The 22,971-nt window shown below is 47.0% G+C and overlaps 1 protein-coding gene across 4 annotated transcripts in view; it reads left to right on the top strand.

The window, feature by feature from the left end:
• The window catches only part of LOC143287552 (kinesin-like protein unc-104), a 123,257-nt gene that overhangs the window by 2,133 nt on the left and 98,153 nt on the right, over positions 1-22,971 (top strand). For all 4 annotated transcript variants that reach the window (XM_076595634.1, XM_076595633.1, XM_076595632.1 and 1 more), the window contains exons 2-5: positions 1,441-1,549; positions 1,822-1,904; positions 9,894-10,073; positions 11,264-11,329. In XM_076595634.1, the coding sequence (XP_076451749.1) occupies positions 1,450-1,549; positions 1,822-1,904; positions 9,894-10,073; positions 11,264-11,329 (429 nt within the window). In that variant the 5' untranslated portion in view covers positions 1,441-1,449. The remainder of the gene's footprint in view (positions 1-1,440; positions 1,550-1,821; positions 1,905-9,893; positions 10,074-11,263; positions 11,330-22,971) is intronic.

The following is a 22,971-nucleotide window of genomic DNA, read 5'->3' as shown; positions in this document are numbered from 1 at the left end:
ACAGTTTCTAATCATCGTCGTCGTAATTACCACCATCACTATCATCATTGTCGCTAACATGTGGTGTGGAGGTGTTGCCTGTGGTAGCAGTTCTGGATAGTGCCGGTTTCGGCCACGATTACGGTGGGGGGTTTTTTGTGTGTTTTTATAGGACAGCGGTACAGTTCGGGCTGGCCGGGTTTCCACTGACATTGCAGTTTGGATTAGGACGTGCCTTTTAGTTCAGTTTAGATTCTGAGTGATGTTAAAGACTGGATAAGGACTTAAATTGTAGGCTAGATTTTGAGTAGTGTTACAGTGTGAGTTTCTACTAGCTCTAGGGTTTGCGTTCTGTGTGGAGTAAAAATACAATGCTTTCGGTTGACCATTCCCCTCAACGTTCATTTTGTCAGTGATACTGACTTTGTGGGTTTGAATGACAGATGTGTCCAGGATTACCGTCGTTCACTGGCTCAGTTTGCGGTTTCAGATGCCTGCGTCTGGGTCTTTCCATTTTCTTCCACTCCCATAAGCTCTCTCAGCGACTCGATCATTTTGTTCACTGATCAATTCACCAGCAAAGCCAGACTGGATGACGGCATTAGTAATGTGAAACGGAAGTAGCCATCCGTGCATCCTTTTGTAACCTTGCGGTCGGTGTTCTGAATTGCTGGCTGGCTGATATTTTGTGGAAGCGTTGAGTGGCGTTGAGTGTTTGTAACCAGTTGGTGGTAGGATTTACGGCGATATCCGTGTTTAGGATGGTTTCAGACTTGCGGCTGTTTTAGAGTTTGAGTTGATGTTAGGGTTTCGGTGGGTGTTAGGTTGAAGTTAGCGGCAGAGTTTTGAGGGTGTTAAATGTGAATTGGTGATAGTATTTGGATGGGTGTTGGGTTTGATTTTTCAGCAGAGGTTTGGCGGGTGGTAGATTTGAGTTGGCAGACGGGTTTGGATGTGTGTGAAGTTTAAGTTGGTGTAAGAGTTTGATTGATTTAATAAGAATTTGTGTTTGAGTAAATGTTTGGATTAGGGTTACCAGTAGGGATTTTATTTTGTTTGGATTGGACTTTGAGTGGATTGGAGCGGGAATGTGATTTAGCGAGAGGGTTTAGTTTGTGTATTAGGACCAGGATGGCGCTTTCATTCTCGATTTTAGGCTGGCATTCGTTGGCGCTGGGTTTAGGATGACGTCATAGGATGATGTTGGGTCTAGGTTGAGTAAATGATTGAGGTTGACGCCAGTATTTCGGCTGACACTGTGATTAGGATTTTTGGATGCTTTATGGTTTGGGTTAATTATTTTTCTTTTTCCATTCTCTTTGCTCCTCCTCCTCCTCCTCTTCCTCCTCCTTCTCATTATCATCATCATCACACATGCATCACGTGATATTGGTATAATTTTGAATGTGCGCGCACGCGTGTATGCGTGTGTGTTCGCATGCGTGCATACGTGTGTTACAGGTCGCCATCATGTCGTCAGTGAAGGTGGCAGTGAGGGTCCGACCCTTCAACAGCCGGGAGATGTCTCGTGACGCCGAGTGCATCATTGCCATGGAAAACAACAAAACCAGTCAGTACATACATTCACACACACACACACACACACACACACACACACACACATATATATATATATATATATATATATATTGACGGGAGTGAAATGAGGAGGGTATGAAATAGTGAACAGAAAAAGAGTAATGTAAGGGTGGAAGAAAGCAGAAGAAGAAGAGAGAGAGAAAGAGAGAGAGAGAGTACCGAGGCTGAATATGTACATGACAGGCCAAAGAAGCAAAAGATAAAACAAAAAAGATATAGATACATATTTATTTCTTTTTTCAGCCATAACTAACCCCAAAGCTGGACCTAAGGATGCGAAAACAAAGACCTTTGAGTTTGACCATTCCTATTGGTCCCACACTGATGTGAGTATTTTGAGGAGAGAGGATGAAGTAGAATGTGTGTGTGTGTGTGTGTGTGTGTGTTTTATTTTTTTTATCTGAGTCATTCTGTGTGTAAAACGTGGTCCATTGAAAGATCTATCGGTCTGTCTGCCCGACTCTCTGTGAGTACTGTCTCTCACTCTGCTGTCTGTTTCTCTGTCTCTCCTACTCCTCCTCTATGAAAGGGAGGTAGACACATAGTTGGACTCTCTCTCTCTCTCTCTCTCTCTCTCTCTCTCTCTCTCTCTCTCTCTCGTTTCATAGAGATGTGAGTGATGTTGTGTCTCTCAGTTTGACGCTGCGTTATCCATGTATTGAGTATAACAACATTTATATGTGTATATGTGTGTGTGTCTCTTAGAACAACGGCAGATATGTAAGTCGGCGAAAGTGCTAATGTCTTCACCGTTGGAAAATAAAGATTCAGTTATTCTCTTCGTTGTCGTGAGTTATTTTTCAGTGCTTATGTGCAATCCCACATTACTTACGTTTCAACATTAGCCTATGTGATTCACTCTGAAAGTGAAATACTCTGAAACTTCATTTGAGTCTCCACAGGTGACCATTAAAAATGACTCCAAAAATCCTCATCACTAAACTTTCCTGGTTAGACAGCTTTGGATACTCTTCCAATGCCAACAAACGTTGAAAAAATAAGGCTTATTTATGTTTAATATCATGTCTTGTTTAGATTTGTTATTAACACTCGCCGTCATGTCCACAGGATTCCTGTACCACTTCCAAGGATTGCTCGATTCAGTTGCAGTCTTTCTTACTCAGACGGTTGCATATGGAATGAATTGTTATGTATTAAAGTGAATACAGTTAAAAGAATCCGCTTATTCAACAAAAAAAACACAAAAAAACCCAAACCCCCCCCCCAAAAAAACAACATACCATGCATACCTCATGAAATCTGTGATGTGCTTTACGTTATTATGAAAATATGACTTACAATTTCATTGATTATTACTATTGTGTTTATGCCTCTCTCTCTCTCTCTCACTCTCCATCTGTCTCAGCATCTGTCAGTCTGCCTGCCTTTCTGTTTCTCCACCTAGTCTTTCTTCTTCTTTTTTTTTCATACTTTCATTCTTGATTTCTCTCTCCCTCAACACTGTATCATTTATACATATCGTCGTACAGTACATTTACACTTCACCTTATATTCAGTTACGTGATGCGCATGCTCACTTTATTTCGTAGGTGGTTGTTTTTTTTTTGTTTTTTTTTTTGTTTGTTTGTTTGTTTTTTTGGGGCTGTGGTGAATAATTGCTTTTTGTGTCTGTATTGTTCTTATTAACTTCAATTTTGTCCAGACGCCGAATGTAAAAGTCACTTATATTTATCCCTTCACCCTCAGGAAATAAACTTCATGTTCTTTTTTTCTTCTTCTTTTCTTCTCCCCTCCGCCCCCCCCCCCCCCCCCCCTGATAAAGAGAGAGAGAGAGAGAGAGAGAATGATCTGGGTGTATTTTTCACATTGCATGTACCAGTCCATGTTTCGCTTGTGTAGGAGAAAAGCTGACAATCCTGTTCTTCAAAGCAAATAATCAATATATTTGTATTTGTCCAAACGACGAAATATCACTGGACGGTTTTGCTACAGCGTTAATTAGGAAAGGGATAATAGGAGAGAAGAGGGCAAAGAGAGGGAAAGAGACGGAAATAGAGAGAGAGATGGGATTATAAAGAAAGGACATGAGAGGGAAGCAGAAAAACAACAGGGGTATATAGCTTGAAATAATTATGAGACAACAAATGAAGCATATGGGAATAAGGAAATCCCCTGCAGAGAACCATGAGCGGATGGAATAGGATGGGGTAAGGACGGGTTACTGGACAAGACGGAACAGTGCAGGTTCACTGGTGGCGAAGTGGGCAGCGTCGCGAACTGACGACTGGGACACACCGTTTCGACCCCCGTCGGGAAGGGTTTTTTCGGCCCGTTACCAGCTCCTGCCCAAAGACAGTCGCGAGTCATCCACTTTACGGTTGCGTTCTTGGAAGTGTTATGCAAATTTCCTGACAAACACTGTAGATGCCTGTATCTATTGAGCCTGGATGGTGCTGAGATTTATTATGAAACGAAACGAAGAGTACAGCCTTGTCACGAAGCCCCAAACCTACTGGTAAATGAACCTCTATAGCAGCGTCGTTGCCATCTTCACCATCATTCATAACCAAGTCAGAAAAAATACCCCATAAAAATTATTATATGGCTTTTAATACCCTGTTCTCGCGATAACCTCAGTCACACCCAAAAGTTATTTTCCAGACAGGTGTTTAATACTGAAAGGCTCTTTGACCAAAATGTCTTTAAAGTCCCTGGGGACTTGGAGCTTTTCTCTAGAAGAGCACTCGAAGATCACTCGAAGTGGCGATAAGCCAGTACGCCAGTTTTGTACTGATTTTTGTACGGGATTGGCAACCAGTGAAATTGACGTAAGAGAGGGATAATATGGTCTTTTTTTTACTTTCTGAAAATAACTTTAACAGCATTGTTGAATATCGTCTTAACTCACTCTGTACGGCCAGTCCTCTCTTCTCCTCTACACAGACCCCTCGGATGTCCAGTGGGTGTCTGAATGACCCAACCTTTAGCTTCCGTCGTCAGAATTGTGGTATACTTTGTCAACATTCACGTCTTCAGTATAAGAGCCTTCCGCTTGAAATATTTTGATGATAGTAATTGGGGTGAAACGCTGTTAACGTCGTCTCTTTCGCCGTTCGTATGGAGAGAATTAAGGCGTGATATGAAATCAGAAGGCCGAACCAGCAAGTAGTGAATTGCAGTAATCACTGCGACAGAGGTTCAAGGAACAGATGAAGCCAGTAGTAGCTTCAACAGTCAGATACAGTCGAATGGTGCGGATTTATCTCAGTTGGAAGTTTGCGGTTTTACATGAGTTTCTGACATGGTCATGTATGGACAGAGCTGAATCAAAATATGCATCCCTGTTTCTGACAGAATTTGTAAAGTTGACATCAGCATTGCAGACAGTCAAGATATGGTTTGAAATATGTCTAAACGCGGATTTATAGCTATAAAGTTATACTTAAGTATGGCTTCTGTCTTTATGTCATTAAGTATAAGCATGTTAGTCAGCACCATTCCGTCACTGCAACAATGCGCATCACTTTGATTTTGCGAATGATAGCAAAATAACTTTAGAAAAAAAACAACAAAAATTGCGAGTTGGGTCTCATCTGCGAACTGTTGACAATAAAACGGATTTTTACCAAGCGAGGGCTGTGCCAGAAAGTGTGATGAAGATGTTTGAGAAGAATATCGTGATCTGTTGTTTCGAAAGCTGTCGAGAGATGGAGCAGACACAGAACTGAGACCTTTCTTGTCTGCACAAGATACGAGGGTCATTCAATAAATAAGGTGAATTTTTCAGTATAAGGACTTCTAATACAGATAGAAGCTTACTTTTTTTTTTCAACGTAGTCTCCCAGCACTGTCACACACTTTTCCCATCTGTGCACAAGCTTCCGTATTCCCTCAGCGTAAAAATCTTTGGACTGATGTCTCAGCCAGTCGCTCACAACACTTTTGACTTCATCGTCACTTTCAAAGTTCGTGCCTCTCGTGAACGCTTTCAAGGGACCAAACAGGTGAAAGTCTGAAGGGGCAAGGTCTGGGCTGTAAGGGGGATGAGGGAGCAGTTCCCAGCCCAGCTCGTTGATGGTCTGCACTGTTCGGGCTGCTGTGTGAGGCCTTGCGTTGTCATGATGCAAGATGACTCCTTCTGACTGATGACCCCTGCGTTTGTTCTTTATGTCTTTCTTGACCTGCCTCAGCAGTTCACAGTAGTTGGCACTGTTCACAGTGCTTCCTTTCTCAAGGAATGAAATGGTGATTGGGCCTTGCATATCCCAATAAACGGTGAGCATCACCTTCCTCGTGGACCGCTGGGACTTGAACTTCTTCTTCACTGGAGAGCCTACGTGCTTCCACTCCATGGACTGCCGTTTGGACTCAGGCTCATAGTGCCAAACCCATGTCTCGTCACATGTGACCACCTTCTTCAGAAACTCATCACCATCCTTCTCATAGCGGCAGAGACACTGCTGGGACAACTCGACCCTCCTCTGTTTGTGCTCTGGAGTAAGCATCTTTGGCACCCACTGGCAGCTGACCTTCGAGTAGCCGAGGTCATCATGGACAATTTTGTGTGCTGTCCCAACAGATAAGCTCAAAGTCCTTGCAATGTCATCCACTGTCACCCTTCTGTCAGACTGAATGAGGTCATTGACTGATTCGATCACCTCAGGAGACCTCACTTCTGTAGGCCTTCCAGGCCTGTCTTCATCCTCAACACTGCTCCGTCCTTCTTTAAACAATTTAGCCCACTTGTAGACATTTTTTCGGCTGAAACATGTGGCACCATACACAGTTGACATTCTCCTATGAATTTCAACTGGTTTGCACCCTTCAGCAACCAAAAACTTGATAACTGACCGCTGTTCAATCCTGGAGCATGCTTCTTGGTCGGCCATCTTTGTTAATCGCCAAAACTCTCAAAGTTTTTTTTAATCTGCAAAACAAATTAAATCCATGTGAAAAAGAAGTAAAACAACAACAACAAAAAAAAGTAAGCTTCTATCTGTATTAGAAGTCCTTATACCGAAAAATTCGCCTTATTTATTGAATGACCCTCGTAATAATGTGTTAGACATGTAAGAGATCTGTCTTGGTACTGTGATTCTGACTTGACGCAGACTGGAACACCTCAAGTGGTAGTTGGACGACTCAGGAGTAGTCGTAATACGACTCTTTCGAGTAATTTTGACAGAAATGGTAAGTATCAAACTGGTCTGCAGTTTGTATGTTTTCTTTGTCAAGACCCGGTTTCCTAGGCAGATGTGTAACTGGGGCGTGTTTAAAATCTCCAGGAAAAGCCTGTAGACAGAGGGATGTTTACGGTCTTTGTGATGATTAGAAGAAGACCATCTGAGCACAGTTTGAACAGACCAGTATGCAGAAGATCCAGACCATGACATTTAGGAGGGTACTGATCGAGTAAATTACGGACTGTGTTCTCAGAGGCACGTTCAAAAGCAATCAAGGGCACGCCATTGAAAGTATCTGAGTGAACATTAGGAGCTGAATCGGTGGTGTTCAGTTCACTGTGAATTTCTCAGATTTGTTTTTCAAAGAACTCACAGATGTTATCAGGAAGATGATATGGAGACATGGTTGAATGAAGAACAGGGTATTTAGAATCGTCAAAAAAAAGTCATTTGTCACATGAAAAAGAATCTTAGTATATTTACATTCAGACAAGTGAGTGCAATAATGCTCACTTTTGGCATTGTCCTGAAGAGGTTTAAGAACGGAGCTTCGGTGAATATTCGACGATGAACGACCAGGTTAGAGGATAGTCACCTCCTTGACCGCCTCATCGTCCGTTTGGCAGCTTTGACATCATTTGTAGTAAATGGAGCTGAAGGACGGTCAGTGACGTATCTGGTACGCTCAATTGCATGGCGATCGGGTAAAGCATGATTGAAATTATCCACAAGATTGGATCTGAGACGGTCATTATTCAAGAAAGAATCTGCGTTACTGATATCTTCACAGAAAGAGCCAGTGTCAATCTTATTCAGATTTCTAGACTTGATGTAATGCTTTTGGCCTGAAAGCTTCTGAATTTATAAACTGTTGTAAACTGAAGAAAATGGTTTTTGTGATAAGATCGAAAACTGACCGGATGGCATATCAGTTTCTCATACTACAAGTATATCAAGAATGTGTCCATGTTTGGAGTGAGTTTGTGAATGACATGGGTAAGATTATGACCACAGAAAAGATTGGAAGCTGTTTCGATCCACTGTGGGAGGAGAATTCAAAATGTACATTAAGTCACAAACACGGATGAGATTACTAAGAAGATCTGAAAATTCAGAAAAGAGAGAGTGATCTGAAAGTTTGCTCATTTGGTGGTGGGGTGGTCGATAGAAAAAATCAAACAGATGGAACACATGAAACACACATGGACACCAAATAATAAGATAATTTTTTGAAGAACAAACAGTGTTCCAAGTGCTGAGCAAACGTGATGCATATTCAACCTCCACGGCGTCCGATCCGAGGAAAAGACAATCCTGTAGGCTGGTGGAGTGAGATCAGCTATCACAGCGTCTTCACCATTTCCCCGTTGCCAGGATTCTGTTGTAAAGGAAATGATCATGTCTCTGTTTTTGTTTTACATGACTTGGGATTGAAACAGACAATATTCAACAGATTACCTGAATTACCTTTGGAGGGAGGGGTTAGTTGAACGTGTATCAAAATGATGGTTGCAGCAAACAGTCTGACTTGCATGTGAAAGTCGTAGTCGAGATGACAGGAATATGGCGAAGTTGCTTCTTACTGCCTCCTCTGACAGGGCGCTTTTTCTTGGGGCGAGCGAAACGTTCTGGAACGAAAAGATGGTTTTCAAGCTGGACGGCGACATCTTGGGAAGGGGGATAACTTTGAGAGCCAGAAATTCGGTTCTCGTGAACTGTCGAAGAGAGCGAAGTGTACCGTCACTGTTGCCTGGTGTGTCAAACGTACTCACATTTACGTGCACACTGGTGGCAAGTTGGCACGGAAGGGTTAAGCTGAGTGGCTGGTCAACTTAGCAACTCACTGCATCAACTGGCATGGGCGCCATGCACGTGTGTCATGCACGCGTGGCTAGACAATAACATACTGGACGAATTGAAAGGATTGGCGGACTGTTTCAAGCATTGCAGGGAAATGCTCAGTAGAAGCAGGTGTAACAACGCCTACTAATGACGGCCACGCCATGACGAAGATGATGACATGAACGAACACAATGGACCAGACAGATATCCAGCGAAAAAGCATGAAAAAAAAAAAAAAAAAAATAGAGCAGACACCCCAAGCCTGAGAGGCGATGGTGAACACAACTCTGACCTGTTGTAAATCGCTGAATTGCCGCCTCCGCTGATTTGTCGCCGGCGACAATTTGGCGGAGCTCAATTGACCGCTGACCGGCGACAATGCAACTGACCACCGTAAACACTGACTACTGCTGACCACTGACCATCGCTAGCCAAAAACTGAACACGGGTCACCGCTGATCGCCACTGACCACCACTGACAACTGACCACCGTTGATCGCTGACTACTACAGCTGGTTGCTGACCACTACAGACCACTGACTACCCTGACCACAACTGGCTGATGACCACTGTCTACTACTGTCTACTGACTTGCTGATCACAACTGACCGCTTACCACTGCTGACCACTACTGACCGTTGACTACTACTGACCACCGCAGACCACTGCTGACCACTGATCACCGCAGACCACTACTGACCACTGACCATTGCTGACCACTACTGACCACCAATGACCACTACTGACCAATGCTGACAACTGACCACCACTAACCACTAACAACTGACCGCCACTGCTGACTGCCACTGACCATGGCTGACCTGGGGGCAACATAAACCTGGGGGTAGAAAGACCTTGGAGAACATATACACGGGGGAATATAGCCCTGGGGGAACATAGACATGATTCTGTGCTCAGCACGCAAATACACGGAATACCCCCCTCCACCCCCAATGCAAAGCAGACTGTTCGTTATGAACAGCCAGTGAAGAAAATAAGTAACCGCTGAAATGTCGATATCATCATCATCGCCATCCTCATCCTGTGAAATGACGCCAGTCCGCTGAAATGCCCCCTGTCCACTGATATGTCGTCAACCGTCGACAATTTGGTGGTTCTGTGATCCACTGATTAACCGCTGATTTGTCGCCGGTCCGCTGGTATATCACCGTCGGCAAATCAGCGGTTAACTAAGATCCGCCAAATTGTCGCTGACAATTCAGCGGGCGTGACAATCCAGCGGTTAATACCTGCGAATGAACCCAACGTTCTCGTCAGGCCTGCATGATATTACTTTTCGGTACGCACTGATGAGGTTTGCTGTTGCAGACCAGCGACCCGATGTTCGCCTCCCAGCGCAAGGTGTACGAGGACATTGGGCTGGAGATGCTGGACCACGCCTTTGAGGGCTACAACGTCTGCATCTTCGCCTACGGACAGACTGGCGCCGGCAAGTCCTACACCATGATGGGGCGCAGTGACCCCGGCCAGCAGGGAATCATTCCGCAGGTCAGTTTGTAGTAGTAGTAGTAGCAGTAGTAGTAGTAGTAGTAGTAGAAGCAGTAGTAGCAGTAGTCCCTGTATGTCTCTGGGACTGTGTAACTGTGTGAAGTGTGTGTGTCGCGGTCATTCATTCCACAGGTGGTTGTGTAATTTGTGTGTGTCTGTGTGTGTCTGGGAATCATTCCCAATGTGGGTGTGTAGTTTGTGTTTGTTTTCGTATGTGTGTGTGTGTGCGCGTGCACGTGTGTGTGTGTGTGTGTGTCTGTGGATCATTCCACAGGCAGGTGTGTAGGCTGTATGTCTCAGGGAATCATTCTTCAGGTGGGTGTTTAGTTTGTGTGTCTCAGGGAATCATTCTTTAGGTGGGTGTGTAGTTTGTGTGTGTGTCTCGGGGATTCATTCCACGGGTGGGTTTTTAGTTTTTGTGTGTGTGTGTGTGTGTGTGTGTGTGTGTGTGTGTGTGTGTGTGTGTAAATATGTCGGGAATTATTCCCCAAGTGGGTGTGTTGACTGTGCCCCAGGGAGTCATTCCCTCGGTGAGTGTGTAAGCTCTGTATCTCAGGGAATGAATCCCAGGTGGGTTTTGTATGTGTCTCTTGGAGAATCATTCCCAAGATAGGTGAGTGGTCTGAGTGTCTCAGGGAATCAATCCCTTATTGTGTGTGGTGTGTGGGGGTTGTGCCTCAGAGAATCATTCCCCAGGGTGTGTGTGTGTGTGTGTGTGTGTGTGTGTGTGTGTCTTGGGGAGAGTGGAACCCGTGACGCTCACTTCCTGATTGGGCGCATTACAATTAGGCAACCGATGATTAAAAAAAAAAAGAAATGAATGAACTAGTTTTAAACTGTAATGTCACAAAGTTTCTTCTCCTTTATGTCATTAGCTTTATTGTCTGTTCACTACAAGGTGATTTAGACAGGTACGCCTCCATTCATTTCAGCACACGTATGCATACTCATACAATGGAGATGGAGAATGGGTGAGGGGTTGAAGGGTGGGAGGATGCTGTATTAAAAACACACACAAACAAAAACAACATATGTCAGTGGAATGATGGGGCACTGGGTAGAGGGGTCATCAATCATTCTATCATCAAAAGTAATCACAACAAGCTACCCACCACAGAGTGCCATATGATCTGACCATTGATTTCACAAAATGTTGGGAATCATTCAGAGGTGACTTGGTTTGTCCCCAGCTTTGTGACGACCTGTTCCAGAGGATTCAGGGCATGAAGACCGACGACATCCAGTTTTCTGTGGAGGTTGGTGACTTTACCTGTCATCTTCGTTCCTACTTTATCCTGTCCAACTTCCTTCCTTGTCTCTGCCTGTGCCTCTGTGTGTGTGTGTGTGTGTGTGTGTGTGTGTGTGTGTGTGTGTGAATGTGTGTGTGTATCTATCTGTCTTTATGTGCATCTCTCTGTATTCATTATTGGCCTCTTTCTCCCTCTCTCCTTGTATTTTTCGTTTCAAAGTCTCTGTCTCTATCTGCCTGTCTCTGTGTGTGTGTGTGTCTGTGTGTCTGTCATGCCTTTGTTGTGTCTACATCTTTTTATCATTCTGTCTCTCTGTCTCTGTCTCTCTGCCTCTGCCTGCCCCTAACGGTTTAGTATTCGGTGAAACGAACAGATATCCAGTCTATATGAATTCTGCAAGTAGATGTGTTCGATACTGGTTTAAATTACTAAAAAAATAAAATAAAATAAATGAATGAAGATAGACTGCCACGTAAATCCTATAATATGGTGTTAAGATTCTAGAGGTAAAAGGAACTGGGCGTCAAATGTACGAACTTGTCTATGTGAACTGGGCTTTAGATATGTGTGGGAATATCAAGGAGTAGGTAATGAGAATATGTTTCTGAAAACTTTTCGTCAGCGTTTATTAGACTGTAGATTGCAAAACTGGGAAAATCATATCCAGTCACGTGATAGATTCGGTCTCTACAGATCTCTTACTAGTTTAGTTAAGAATTATCTTTTGTTTAACATGGAAAGACATCTATGATTTTTATTAACAAGATTTGGGATTTCTGAAATCTATATGCACAAATACCGTGATAAGATTGTTGATCATACCTGTGTCCTTTGTGCAAGCAGTCAAATGAAGATGAAGTGCATTTTGTTTTGATGTGTCATGTGCTACATGGTTTCGCATAAGATTTATTCCAAAGAAATATTACGAACGTCCATGTTCGTTTAAATTATGTTTATTGATGGCATCATCTGACAATGGTGTAGTATGTAATCTAGCATTGTAGTTGCATAGAGCTTTTAAGTTAAGAGAAACGCTATTATCATAATTTATTTATTTAATTGCGAAAATTGCGAATGTTCACTGATGGTTTGGTGCTCTCTCTCTCTCTCTCTCTCTCTCTCTCTCTCTCTCACACACACACACACACACACACACACACACACACACACACACACACTCACTCACTCACTGACTCACTCTTTCGTTCTCTTTGTATCTATCGTGCCCCCCACCCCTCTCTCTCTCTCTCTGTGCCTCCCTCTCTTTCTCTCCCCCTTTCTGTAACTGTTATCACTTTGTTTCCATGTGTCTCTCTCTCCCTCTTTCTCAGAATGCGTCGTGTCTCTGTTTCTGTCTGTATCTCTATCTGTCTGTTTCTCAGTCTCTGTCTCTCTCTCTGTCTCTCATTCTCTGTCTCTCTCTCATTGTCTGTCTTTCTGTCTGTCTGTCTGTCTGTCTGTCTGTCTGTCTGTCTCTCTCTCTCTCTCTCTCTCTCTCTCTCCGCCTCTCAGAATATGTCGTGCCCCCCCCCACCCCTCTCTCCCCGCCCTCTCTGTGTCTCATGTGCCTCTGCCTCCCTTTCCGGAGTTTCCCCCTCCTCTCTCTCTTATCTGCCCTGACTTTGTTGCTGTCAAAGCCTGACAAGGTGAAGTCAGTAGCATTTGACATTTTTAACCAACAGAAAATAATACACAACTACGATATTTAAAAAAAAAAAAAAATTGTACCACCTTACTTTTTCTTTAAGCAGCATGGCCGTGCAGGAATAACTTGGAAAAGTGAAAGCGAAAATTGTGGTGTTGGAATAGATCGTGAAGTAGAAAACTGTGGAGTTCTCTACAGTATAAAAAGACATATATTTTCCACTCAGCAGACTACAGTCGACTCATGACAATCAAATGGAAAAGGTACACACTTTTGCAATGAGGCGCTTTCTTGGCGTCTCATTGCATTCATCAAACACAAAATGTATGGCGAAACTGGTAGGTACCCATTGCATGTTAAATCAACTGTAAAATGCATAATATATTGGCTCAAACTTACAAGACTGCCAACATCACAATTATGTTGGCAAGCATGCCTGATTCTGCTGTTGCAAGAGAAGGGCGAACAGTACTGGGTATTCCACATCAAGAAAACACTAACGGAACATGGATTCGGTCTTGTTTGGATGTGCCGAGGAGTAGGGCACAAGAGCAGCTTTTTATCGGAACTTAAAGATAGACTTATAGCATGTTACAAACAACCTGGCACGGATAAATTGGGAGAAATGCTAAGTATAAATTGTTCAATTCATTTAAATCAATATTTCAAACAGAAAAATGTATTAAGATCGTAACAAATAAGTGGCATGGAATCTGCTTTGCGAGACTCAGATTGAGAGCACTTGGACTGAATGCCAACAGAAGATGCTTCGATTCAGACGTTGCAACATCCCTTTGCCCAATGTGTGGCGACAGCCCAGAAGATGAAACTCATTTCATATTTAAATGCAGAAGATACGAAGAATTGCGGAAAACCCCCCCAAAAAACCGTACCCTTTTCAATACAGCTCCGGCGCAGAGAAAAGATGTGTTCGGATTATTGATGACAGAAAATGAAGATATGATATTCTCATTTGCAAAATATGTATCCAAGGCAGTGTGATTCGTCCGTCGGGATCGACGAGGACCATCTAGTCATCCTGGGGATGGGTGGGTTGGGCTCTGTGGGTGCGCAGATGACTGGTCAGGCCAATCCGCGCCCGGAAGGTTCTGACGCAGTGTGGACAGGGGATGGCGGCGGCTGTCGGGGACTTGCTGGCACCGCTTTTCCTGGCCTGTCTGCGTTGCTCTGCTGCAAAGATTCTGTTGGCCTCACAGGATTTGGCGCCTTTGTGGACAGCTCAACGCCACTTTGGTCTGTCCATTGCATTCAGCTCCCATGTGTCATGGCTGATGTTGAAGGCCTTCAGAGAAGCTTTCAGAGTGTCTTTGAAGCGCTTCTTTTGGCCTCCATGGGAGCGCTTGCCATGTTGGAGTTCGCCGTACAGCAGTTTCTTGCGGAGCCGGTGGTCTGGCATGCGAACTACATGGTCTGCCCAGCACAGCTGGGCCTGCATCAAGATGGTGTAGATGCTGGGCAAGTTTGCACGAGTGAGCACCTCTGTGTCAGGGATCTTCTCTTGCCACTTTATGCCGAGAAGTTTTCTGAGGCTGGTGGTGAGGAAGTAGTTCAGCTTTTTGGCGTGGTGTTTGTAGGCTGTCCATGATTTACATCCATAGAGCAGTGTGGTGAGAACTGTGGCCTTGTATACTTTGAGCTTCGTCTCCAGGGTGATGCCTCTCCTGTTCCAAACGTTCTTATGGAGTCTGCCGAAGGCAGCGCTGGCTTTGGCGAGTCTGGAATTCACCTCGTCGTCGATTACAACTGTGCGAGAGAGTGTACTGCCCAGGTATGTGAACTTGTCCACCGCATTCCGTCGTTGCCCGTTGATGAAGATGTTTGGTTCAACGTAAGGCTTTCCTGGAGCTGGCTGGTGCATCACCTTTCTCTTGACCCTCTTCCGGGAGGGTCACTACCTTGTCGTGGTCGGGAGGCGTAGTGGCCAGTGATCGAGCGAGCTATGTCGGCGGGGGCATCAGTGCTTCTTGGGGTTTTGCTGCTCTGATCCCAGGTCTTAATTGACAGCCTACATAGCCATCGTAGCTGTTCGGGCTGAATAAGTGGTGGTTTTGTACTGATGCCCCTGATAGGGCTTCCCATGCCGAACAGGTCGTGAGTGAGGCCCAAACTAAACGTGACCCACTGTCCCTTTCGCTATTCTCTGTTCTTCTTTTTACCGCCTCTTTTCTGTCCTCAGCTCCCCATCAAGCCTTCTTTTCCACATTCTTTTTTTTTCTCTGCGGCCTTCTTTAGGCGCGCCGTGTTTGCCGTGCGGCGCGACCTGTGATGGAGGGGAATGAGATCCTGGGGATTGAGAGAGCACGCTGCTCTCAACACATCCCTTTGGCTCAGACCTCTCCTAAGACAGGCGGCACACATTGGCCCGTGTGTGTCAGTCGGCTACCCCTTCGTGGGGCTGGGTCAAGACTGGCAGTTTAGAGGCTGACGAAGGTAACCCCCGTAGTGCTCGGCTCTCTGTCCCCGGGAGCTGGGCATGATCGGGGGGGAGCACGTTGGAACTAGACTGTTGGTCGTATATCCCTCCCGAAACCTGGAAGGGGTCAAGCTGGTGTTCCCTTGACCCTGGCCCCTAAGTTGGACCCCATGGTGGGTGGGTAAGGGAGGGATGAATTCACTTGTTTTTTCAACATGACTTCCAAAAAACTACACCCCCCTAACTCAGGCAAAAGACGACGACAGGGAACGGACGACTCGGACTCAGAGTCGGAGGTCGTTGAGACCTCCGGTTTTTGGCCGTCGTGGCTAGTGATGGAGGGCGCTGATGACGACAAGCCCTTGTCGGCTCTCAGCCCCTTCGCTGTCCAGAAGGGCTTTCAGTGTCTGGCAGGATTGCTCAGATCCATCAAGAGGCTGAGGAGCGGAGCGTTTTTAGTGCAGGCAGAATCCAAAAGGCAGACACAGCTCCTTCTCAAGGCGACCACTTTCGTGGATAGGGCGGTGAAGGTTTCCCCTCACAAAGGTCTCAACTGCTCAAAGGGAGTCATCAGATGCCCGGAGTTGAAAGGTGTGTCTGAGGCCGAGATCAAGAGCGAGCTGTCCTCTCAGGGAGTGACCGATGTGTACAGGGTGACGGTGAGGAAGGGGTCGGACAGAGTCCCGACCAACACTTTCTTCCTCACCTTCTGCTGCCCGGATGTCCCTAAGGACATTCGGGTCGGATACCTGCTAGTTAATGTAAGTCTGTACGTACCGTCCCCTCTGAGATGCTTTAAGTGTCAGAAATTCGGACACGTGAGAGACCGATGTAAGGAGGAAGAGGCGTGTGGCACCTGTTCGAAGGCGGCGCACCAGGGCGATTGCGTCAGTGCAGCCCGGTGTGCGAACTGCGGAGGTGGCCACCCGTCCTCATCGAAAGACTGCCCCGCCTGGAAAAAAGAAAAACAAATCCAGAAAGTCAAGACAGAAAAGAAAATTTCCTTCTTTGAGGCAAGGAAGCAGGTGGAGGCCGCGTCGCCAAAGGCGTCGTATGCCTCTGTCGTCAGATCCAGGACAGTGGACGTCGCGGTCCAGACGACGTCCACAGGAACACAGACGGACGACTTAACCGCCTCGTCGGAACCGTTGGCCTTGGGTGGAGGCGCCATGTCCACCCCTTCCCATCCTGTGCGGCAGTCCTCAGGGGCTGCTGGGCGGGAGAGAAAAGCCTCGGGCGGAGGCACGTTGTCCGTCTCCTGCCCCACTCCACCCCCCGGCTCCCCTTGCCCCGCCCCTCGTCTGCCTGGCCCTCGGGCTGGCGGAAGTGGCCGGAAACCCCCCGTACCTCCAAAACTCAAGGAGGGGAGGGTTGCGGCCACGGCGGGATCGGGAGGGGCCGAGGTGGTGGATATTCCGACTCGGTCGGAATCCGAAAAATTTATTTCGAAAAATAAATACTCCATCCTGGCGGACCTTGAGCCACCGCAAGCAGAGGAGCAGGGGGTAGCGATGGAATAGGCTGCTGCTTTATTTTTTTTTAAAACCTTTTTAATGGCAGTGATCCACTGGAATATCCGGGGATTCTATGCCAACTTCCAGGAACTCCAGCTGCTTTGTCGTGCTTTGAAACCTTCAGTGCTGGCGCTGCAGGAGACTCTGCAAAGAGACGGCAAGGTTTTATCTCTCTCTGGTTTTAACTCCGTTTTTAAACCTGCTCAACCGAAGCAAGAGGGGTTGACGGGAGGTGTCGCTCTTTTTATTCGCAAGTCCCTTTTATACAGTACAGTTCTTTTAAGCACCCCTTTACAGGCGGTGGCAGTCTGAGTCACGCTTGAGAAAACCATCACTGTCTGCTCTCTCTACCTTCCCCCTTCCGTCCGTGTTCTGAGGCAGGACCTCATGAACCTGGTCGACCAGCTCCCACGTCCGTTTTTACTGTTGGGCGACTTCAATGGACACTCCCCGCTCTGGGGAAGTGAGATGACATCAGCCCGAGGCCTTCTCTTAGAAAACCTTCTTTCTGACATGGACTTGTGCTGTCTTAACGACAAGTCTCCCACTTACCTGCATCTGTCCTCTGGAAAGCTTTCGTGTTTAGATCTGTCGGTCTGCGATCCATCGTTGGTCCTGGACTACGAGTGGAAAGTGCACGACGATCTGCACGGGAGTGACCACTTTCCTGTCGTCCTCCGCCCCACAGATGGAGAAGGTGACTCTCTGCCTGACCGCCTGTACTACGACAAAGCAGACTGGAGTTTTTTTACCACCAAGATAAGAGCGGAGCTGCAGGACGAAACAGTATTGAAAAGCAAGGACCCTGCTGACGCTCTGACTCGGATCGTTTTAGATTGCGCCAGAGCAGCAGTCCCATCGTCTACCTCCAAGCCTCAGGTCCCTAGAACGCCCTGGTTCAACGCGGAATGTGGGGAGGCCCGCAAGTCTCGGAAGAGAGCGCAGCGATGCGTCTTTCGGAGACCGGAGACCGATAGCGTTCGAACCCATCAACAGCTGAGGGCGAAAGCCAGGTATGTTTTTAAAAAGAGCCAGAGGAAGTCATGGAGAGATTTCTGCTCTTCCTTAACCTCCAACACACCCAAGAAGAAAGTGTGGAGGGTTTTAAAAAGAATTAAGGGCAAAAACGCATGCCCGACCTTTCACCATCTTAAACTTTCAGATGCTCTGGTCACAGAGAAGAAAGCAGTTGCCAATTTGCTTGCCTCCACAGTAGAACAGAACTCGAGATCTACTAACAAATCTGCTCGCTTTCTTAAAACCAAAAACCTGTCAGAAAAAACACCATGTAACTTCTTTTCCGACAACACAGAGAATTACAACCTTCCTTTCACGATGAACGAACTTAAATCTGCCCTTCAGACCTGTACGGATTCCTGTCCAGGAATGGACGAGGTCCATTATAAACTCCTAAAGCACCTTCCCCAAACCTGTCTGGACACCCTGCTTAAAGTTTATAACCACATCTGGGTCACAGGCTTCTTTCCACCCTCCTGGCGGAAAGCCCTCATAATCCCGCTGCCGAAACCGGGAAAAGACCCCTCGAACCCCTCCAACTACCGCCCAATTGCACTGACCAGCTGCGTCTGCAAACTGATGGAGAAGATGGTCAACGGTAGACTGATGTGGAGACTAGAGACCGACGGCCTTCTGGCGAAAGAACAGTGCGGTTTCCGCAAGCATCGCTCTACCGTTGACCATCTGGTTCGTCTGGAAACCACTGTAAGAAATGCTTTCGTCAACAAACAACATGTGGTGGCCATATTTTTTGACTTGGAGAAAGCTTACGATACCACGTGGAAATTTGGTATTCTTTCCAACTTGCACAAGCTCGGCTTCCGAGGACACCTGCCTCAGTTCATCCACAATTTTTTACAAGACAGACAATTCCAGGTGAGAGTCGGCACCACCCTGTCCGACATTCACGAGCAGGAGCTGGGTGTCCCGCAAGGGAGCATCCTGTCGCCGGCTCTTTTCAGCATCAAAATTAATGACATCGTTCAATCCGTTCAGAGGGGATCGGACAGCTCGCTGTTTGTGGATGATTTTGCCTTATATGCAACTGGCAGGACGTACGCCAGCATCCAGCGACGGCTTCAGCTCTGCGTCAACAAAATCCAGTGTTGGGCAGAGGAGAATGGCTTCACATTTTCGTCCTCCAAAACTGAATGCATCCATTTTCATAATTTTCGCCAGTTCTGTCCGGACCCTGAAATCCGTCTGGGAACATCCACCATCCCGGCGGTCAAGGAAGCCAGATTTTTAGGGGTCGTCTTCGATCAGAAGCTGAACTTCCTCAGCCACATTAAACAGCTGAAAGTATCTTGCCAAAAAGCCCTTAACATCATCCGAGTTGTGGCACACACGAACTGGGGTGCTGATAAGGGAACTCTCTTGCACCTCTACAGAGCCTTGGTCCGGTCCAAACTGGATTATGGAAGTGTGGTATACGGCTCGGCCAGACCGTCCTATCTGAAACTGTTGGACCCTGTACACCACCAGGGGCTCCGTCTCAGCTTAGATGCTTTCCGCACCACCCCTGTGCACAGCCTGTACGCAGAGGTGGGGGAACCGCCTCTCTCCAACCGCAGATTGAAGCTGACCCTGGATTATTATTTGAAATTGTTTTCGGAACCTACAAACCCTGCTTACGACGCTGTATTCAACAACCCTTTCGATAAGAAATTTACAGACAACCCAAACTGCATACCTCCTCTCGGACTCCGCATTCAGCCGCACTTAGAAAAGGCCGATCTGGATGTTGGTGCCATCTCAGATTTCTCTAAGTTCCCTGACAGCCCTCCGTGGACCTTTACAACACCTGAGGTCCGATTCGATCTGGCCTCGTACCATAAGGACACCACCAGTTCTCTGGCCTACAGAACCTACTTTTCGGAACTGTGCCACAAATTCCCCACTTTTCAAAGCATCTTCACTGACGGTTCCAAGTCAGAGGACGGAGTCGCTGCATCTGCGTTCTGTCCCGCCTTTCCTGACCGGCCCTCAACGGAACACATCCTGTCTGACAGCTCGGTGTACACCGCGGAACTGACCGCACTGGTTCTGGGGTTAAAAATGGTTCCCTCTTCGAAACAGAAGAGATTCATGATCTTTTCCGACTCCTTGTCAGCCCTGGAGGCGATCGCCTGCAGGAATATCACTCATCCCAAACTGCTGGAATTTTATGAAACTTTTACTCTCGCAACCAAGAAAGGATACGAGGTTGTGTTGGCCTGGGTTCCCGGACATGTTGGCATTCGTGGTAACGAAAGGGCGGACCTGCTGGCCAGGAACGCTGTAAAGAAAAAATTGTCCAGATCCTTGGTACCCTATACAGACATGAAGCGGAAGGTCAACACTTACGTTAAGGATCTTTGGCAAGAGGAGTGGAACACCCAGACGGACAACAAGCTCTTCCAGATCCGTCCGGACCTAAAAGAGTCTGTGCTGTGCAGACTGCGTACGGGGCACACCTTTTTTACTCATTCTTACTTGTTGAAGGGAGAGGAGGCCCCTCGATGCATTCCCTGTGACGAGCCTCTCACCGTGAAACACGTGCTCCTTGACTGTTGGGATCTGTATGACGTTAGACGCAGACATTACACGGCGGTTTCTTTGAAGACTTTGTTTCGTGATGTCCCTCCGTGGGCGCTGATGGACTTCTTAAAAGAAGTGAACCTTTTTAACCAGATTTGAAGGTTTTAAACTATGGAAGTTTTTTTTTAACTTTGGAGTGGAAAGTTTGAAGTGGTGACTCGTTTTGATTGGTTGTTGTTTTTTTTATCCTTGTAGTACTTATTGACGCGGCGATAGCCTTGAGATGGCCTTAGTGGTCGGCAAGGCTCTAAGCACCATAATTTCATTTCATTTGGTGCATCACCTCAGTCTTCTTCGTGCTGATTGTGAGGCCAAAGTTGTCACAGGCAGCAGAGAACTTGTCGACGCTGTGTTGCATGTCAGCATCGGAGGCAGCATTGAGAGCGCAGTCATCAGCAAACAGGAAGTCGTTGACGGTGTCTGTCCTCACCTTGGTTTTTGCTTGAAGCCTCCTGAGGTTGAAGAGTGGGCCATCTGTGCGGTACCTGATGCCAATGCCTACGTCAGCATCTCTGAAGGCATCTGTCAGCATGGCTGAAAACATGAGACATGGGGGCAAGAACACACCCTTGCTTAACTCCGTTGGAGACAGGGAATGGTTCTGAAGTCTCTCCGTTGTCTTGGTCTCGGGCCAGCTTCCCATCGTGTAGTTGCCGTATGATGGTGATGAACTTTCTGGGACATCCGTACTTCGCCAGGTAGGCTTGATGCAGACGGCGTTTCTCATCCAGAAGCTGCTTGATTTCATCACAGTTTTCATCAAATCAGTCTTTGTGCTTTCTGGTCATGGGTCCCAGGGTCTCTGAAGCTGTACTATAGATCAGCTCACGCAGGACCCTCCAGTCAGACTCCACATTCTGGTTGTCCAGAGAGGTGGATTCCAGACGATCTTCCAGCAGCTCCACAAAGGACTGTTTGATGGTGATGTTTTTCAGCTTAGCGATGTTGAGCCGTTTTGGAGCCTTCTGGCCTTGGGGGCGTCTCTTGGGCTGGATTCGAATATTCAGCTTCGAGACTACAAAGCGATGGTCTGTCCAACACTCGGCGCCGCACATGGTCTTTGTTACACGTACATCTTGCCTATCCCTTTTCCTGACGATGACATAATCGATGAGATGCCAATGCTTTGAGCGAGGGTGCATCCATGACGTCCTGTTACGGGTAGGGAGGCAGAAAACTGTGTTGGTTATCAGCAGTTCGTGCTCTGCACAGGTCTGAAGCAAAAGCAATCCATTTGGGTTGCAGTGGCCCACACCATGGATAGCAGCAATGACAGAGTGAAGGTCCTCGTAGAACTTCGCCTTCACTTCATCCGGGTTGGTCATGGTTGGGGCGTAGACACTGACAATGGTGAGGTGCTTCTGGCCAGATGCCAGTGGGAGTTTCATGGTCATAAGCCTATCGTTGACTCCCTTTGGGATTCCAGCTAGCTTGCTGACAAGTGCTGTTTTTACTGCAAAACCAACGCCAGCCTCACGTCGCTCTTCGCTTCCTCGTCCACTCCAGAAGAAGATGTAACCAGATCCCTGTTCACAGAGCTCGCCTTCGCCTGCAAGCCGAGTCTCACTCAAGGCTGCGATGTCAATGTTGTATCTGGCGAGTTTGGATGCAACTAGTGCCGTTCTCCTTTGGGGTCTGTCCGCGTTATCTCTGTCCAGGAGAGTCCTTATGTTCCAAGCACCAATGGTGAGAGGAACGATCCTTGTTTTTTTCTTTTCTTTCTTGTTGTTTCGACCGCTGATGTAGGGTCCCCACCAGCCGCGGTATGCTGGCCAGGGTGATATGGAGCAGGCAATTTTTAGGGCACCTTTTCTAGCCCCTTCCTCATGCCAGGGAGGTGAGCAGTGCATTCCTAAAGAGGGCTGCTCAGACGCTCAGACGGCTGCCGAGCTCCATCGCTGCTCCTGTCGACGAAGAACGACCCTATGGCCTGAGCCGCCTGCAGGTCTGCGGCTGCGACTGCCAGTGTACCCACACCTGTCGTTTCGTCGCTCGCCTGTCGCCACAGGACTTGGGGGTGATGAAATGATGAAGGATGAAAGGTCATTTTGGATGACTGATGACTTGCGCGATGAGTTTGTTTAAAGTGAAGAGGAGTTGCGCAACGTCGACCTCACTCTCTCGTCCGGGTCCACCAATTTCCAGTGGCAAGACTAAGTCGAGACGACTGGAGGATGAGCACGGATGTAGTGGATGAACAAGATATCCTTTCGGTGTCTCATCTTGCTCTCTGCACTCCACAGTGTGTTGCTGTAACCACCTTCCTCTCCGTTGAACCGATAGGTTTCTTCCGCAGATTCTGCCGGATCCAGACTTCGCATGCATGGGTAGATACACCCCGGGGGCCAACTGCGTGTGGCATGCACACAGCACGGTGGAGCTAGATGGCCGTCGGTGGCTCTCCTGAGCCAGCGCCTTTTTATGGATCTCCATAAGGGTGTCTAGCTACCCGCCTGAC

Source organism: Babylonia areolata, chromosome 11, assembly GCF_041734735.1.
Source record: "Babylonia areolata isolate BAREFJ2019XMU chromosome 11, ASM4173473v1, whole genome shotgun sequence".
Taxonomy (NCBI): Eukaryota; Metazoa; Mollusca; class Gastropoda; order Neogastropoda; family Buccinidae; genus Babylonia; species Babylonia areolata.
This window is presented reverse-complemented; position numbering and strand designations above follow the sequence as displayed.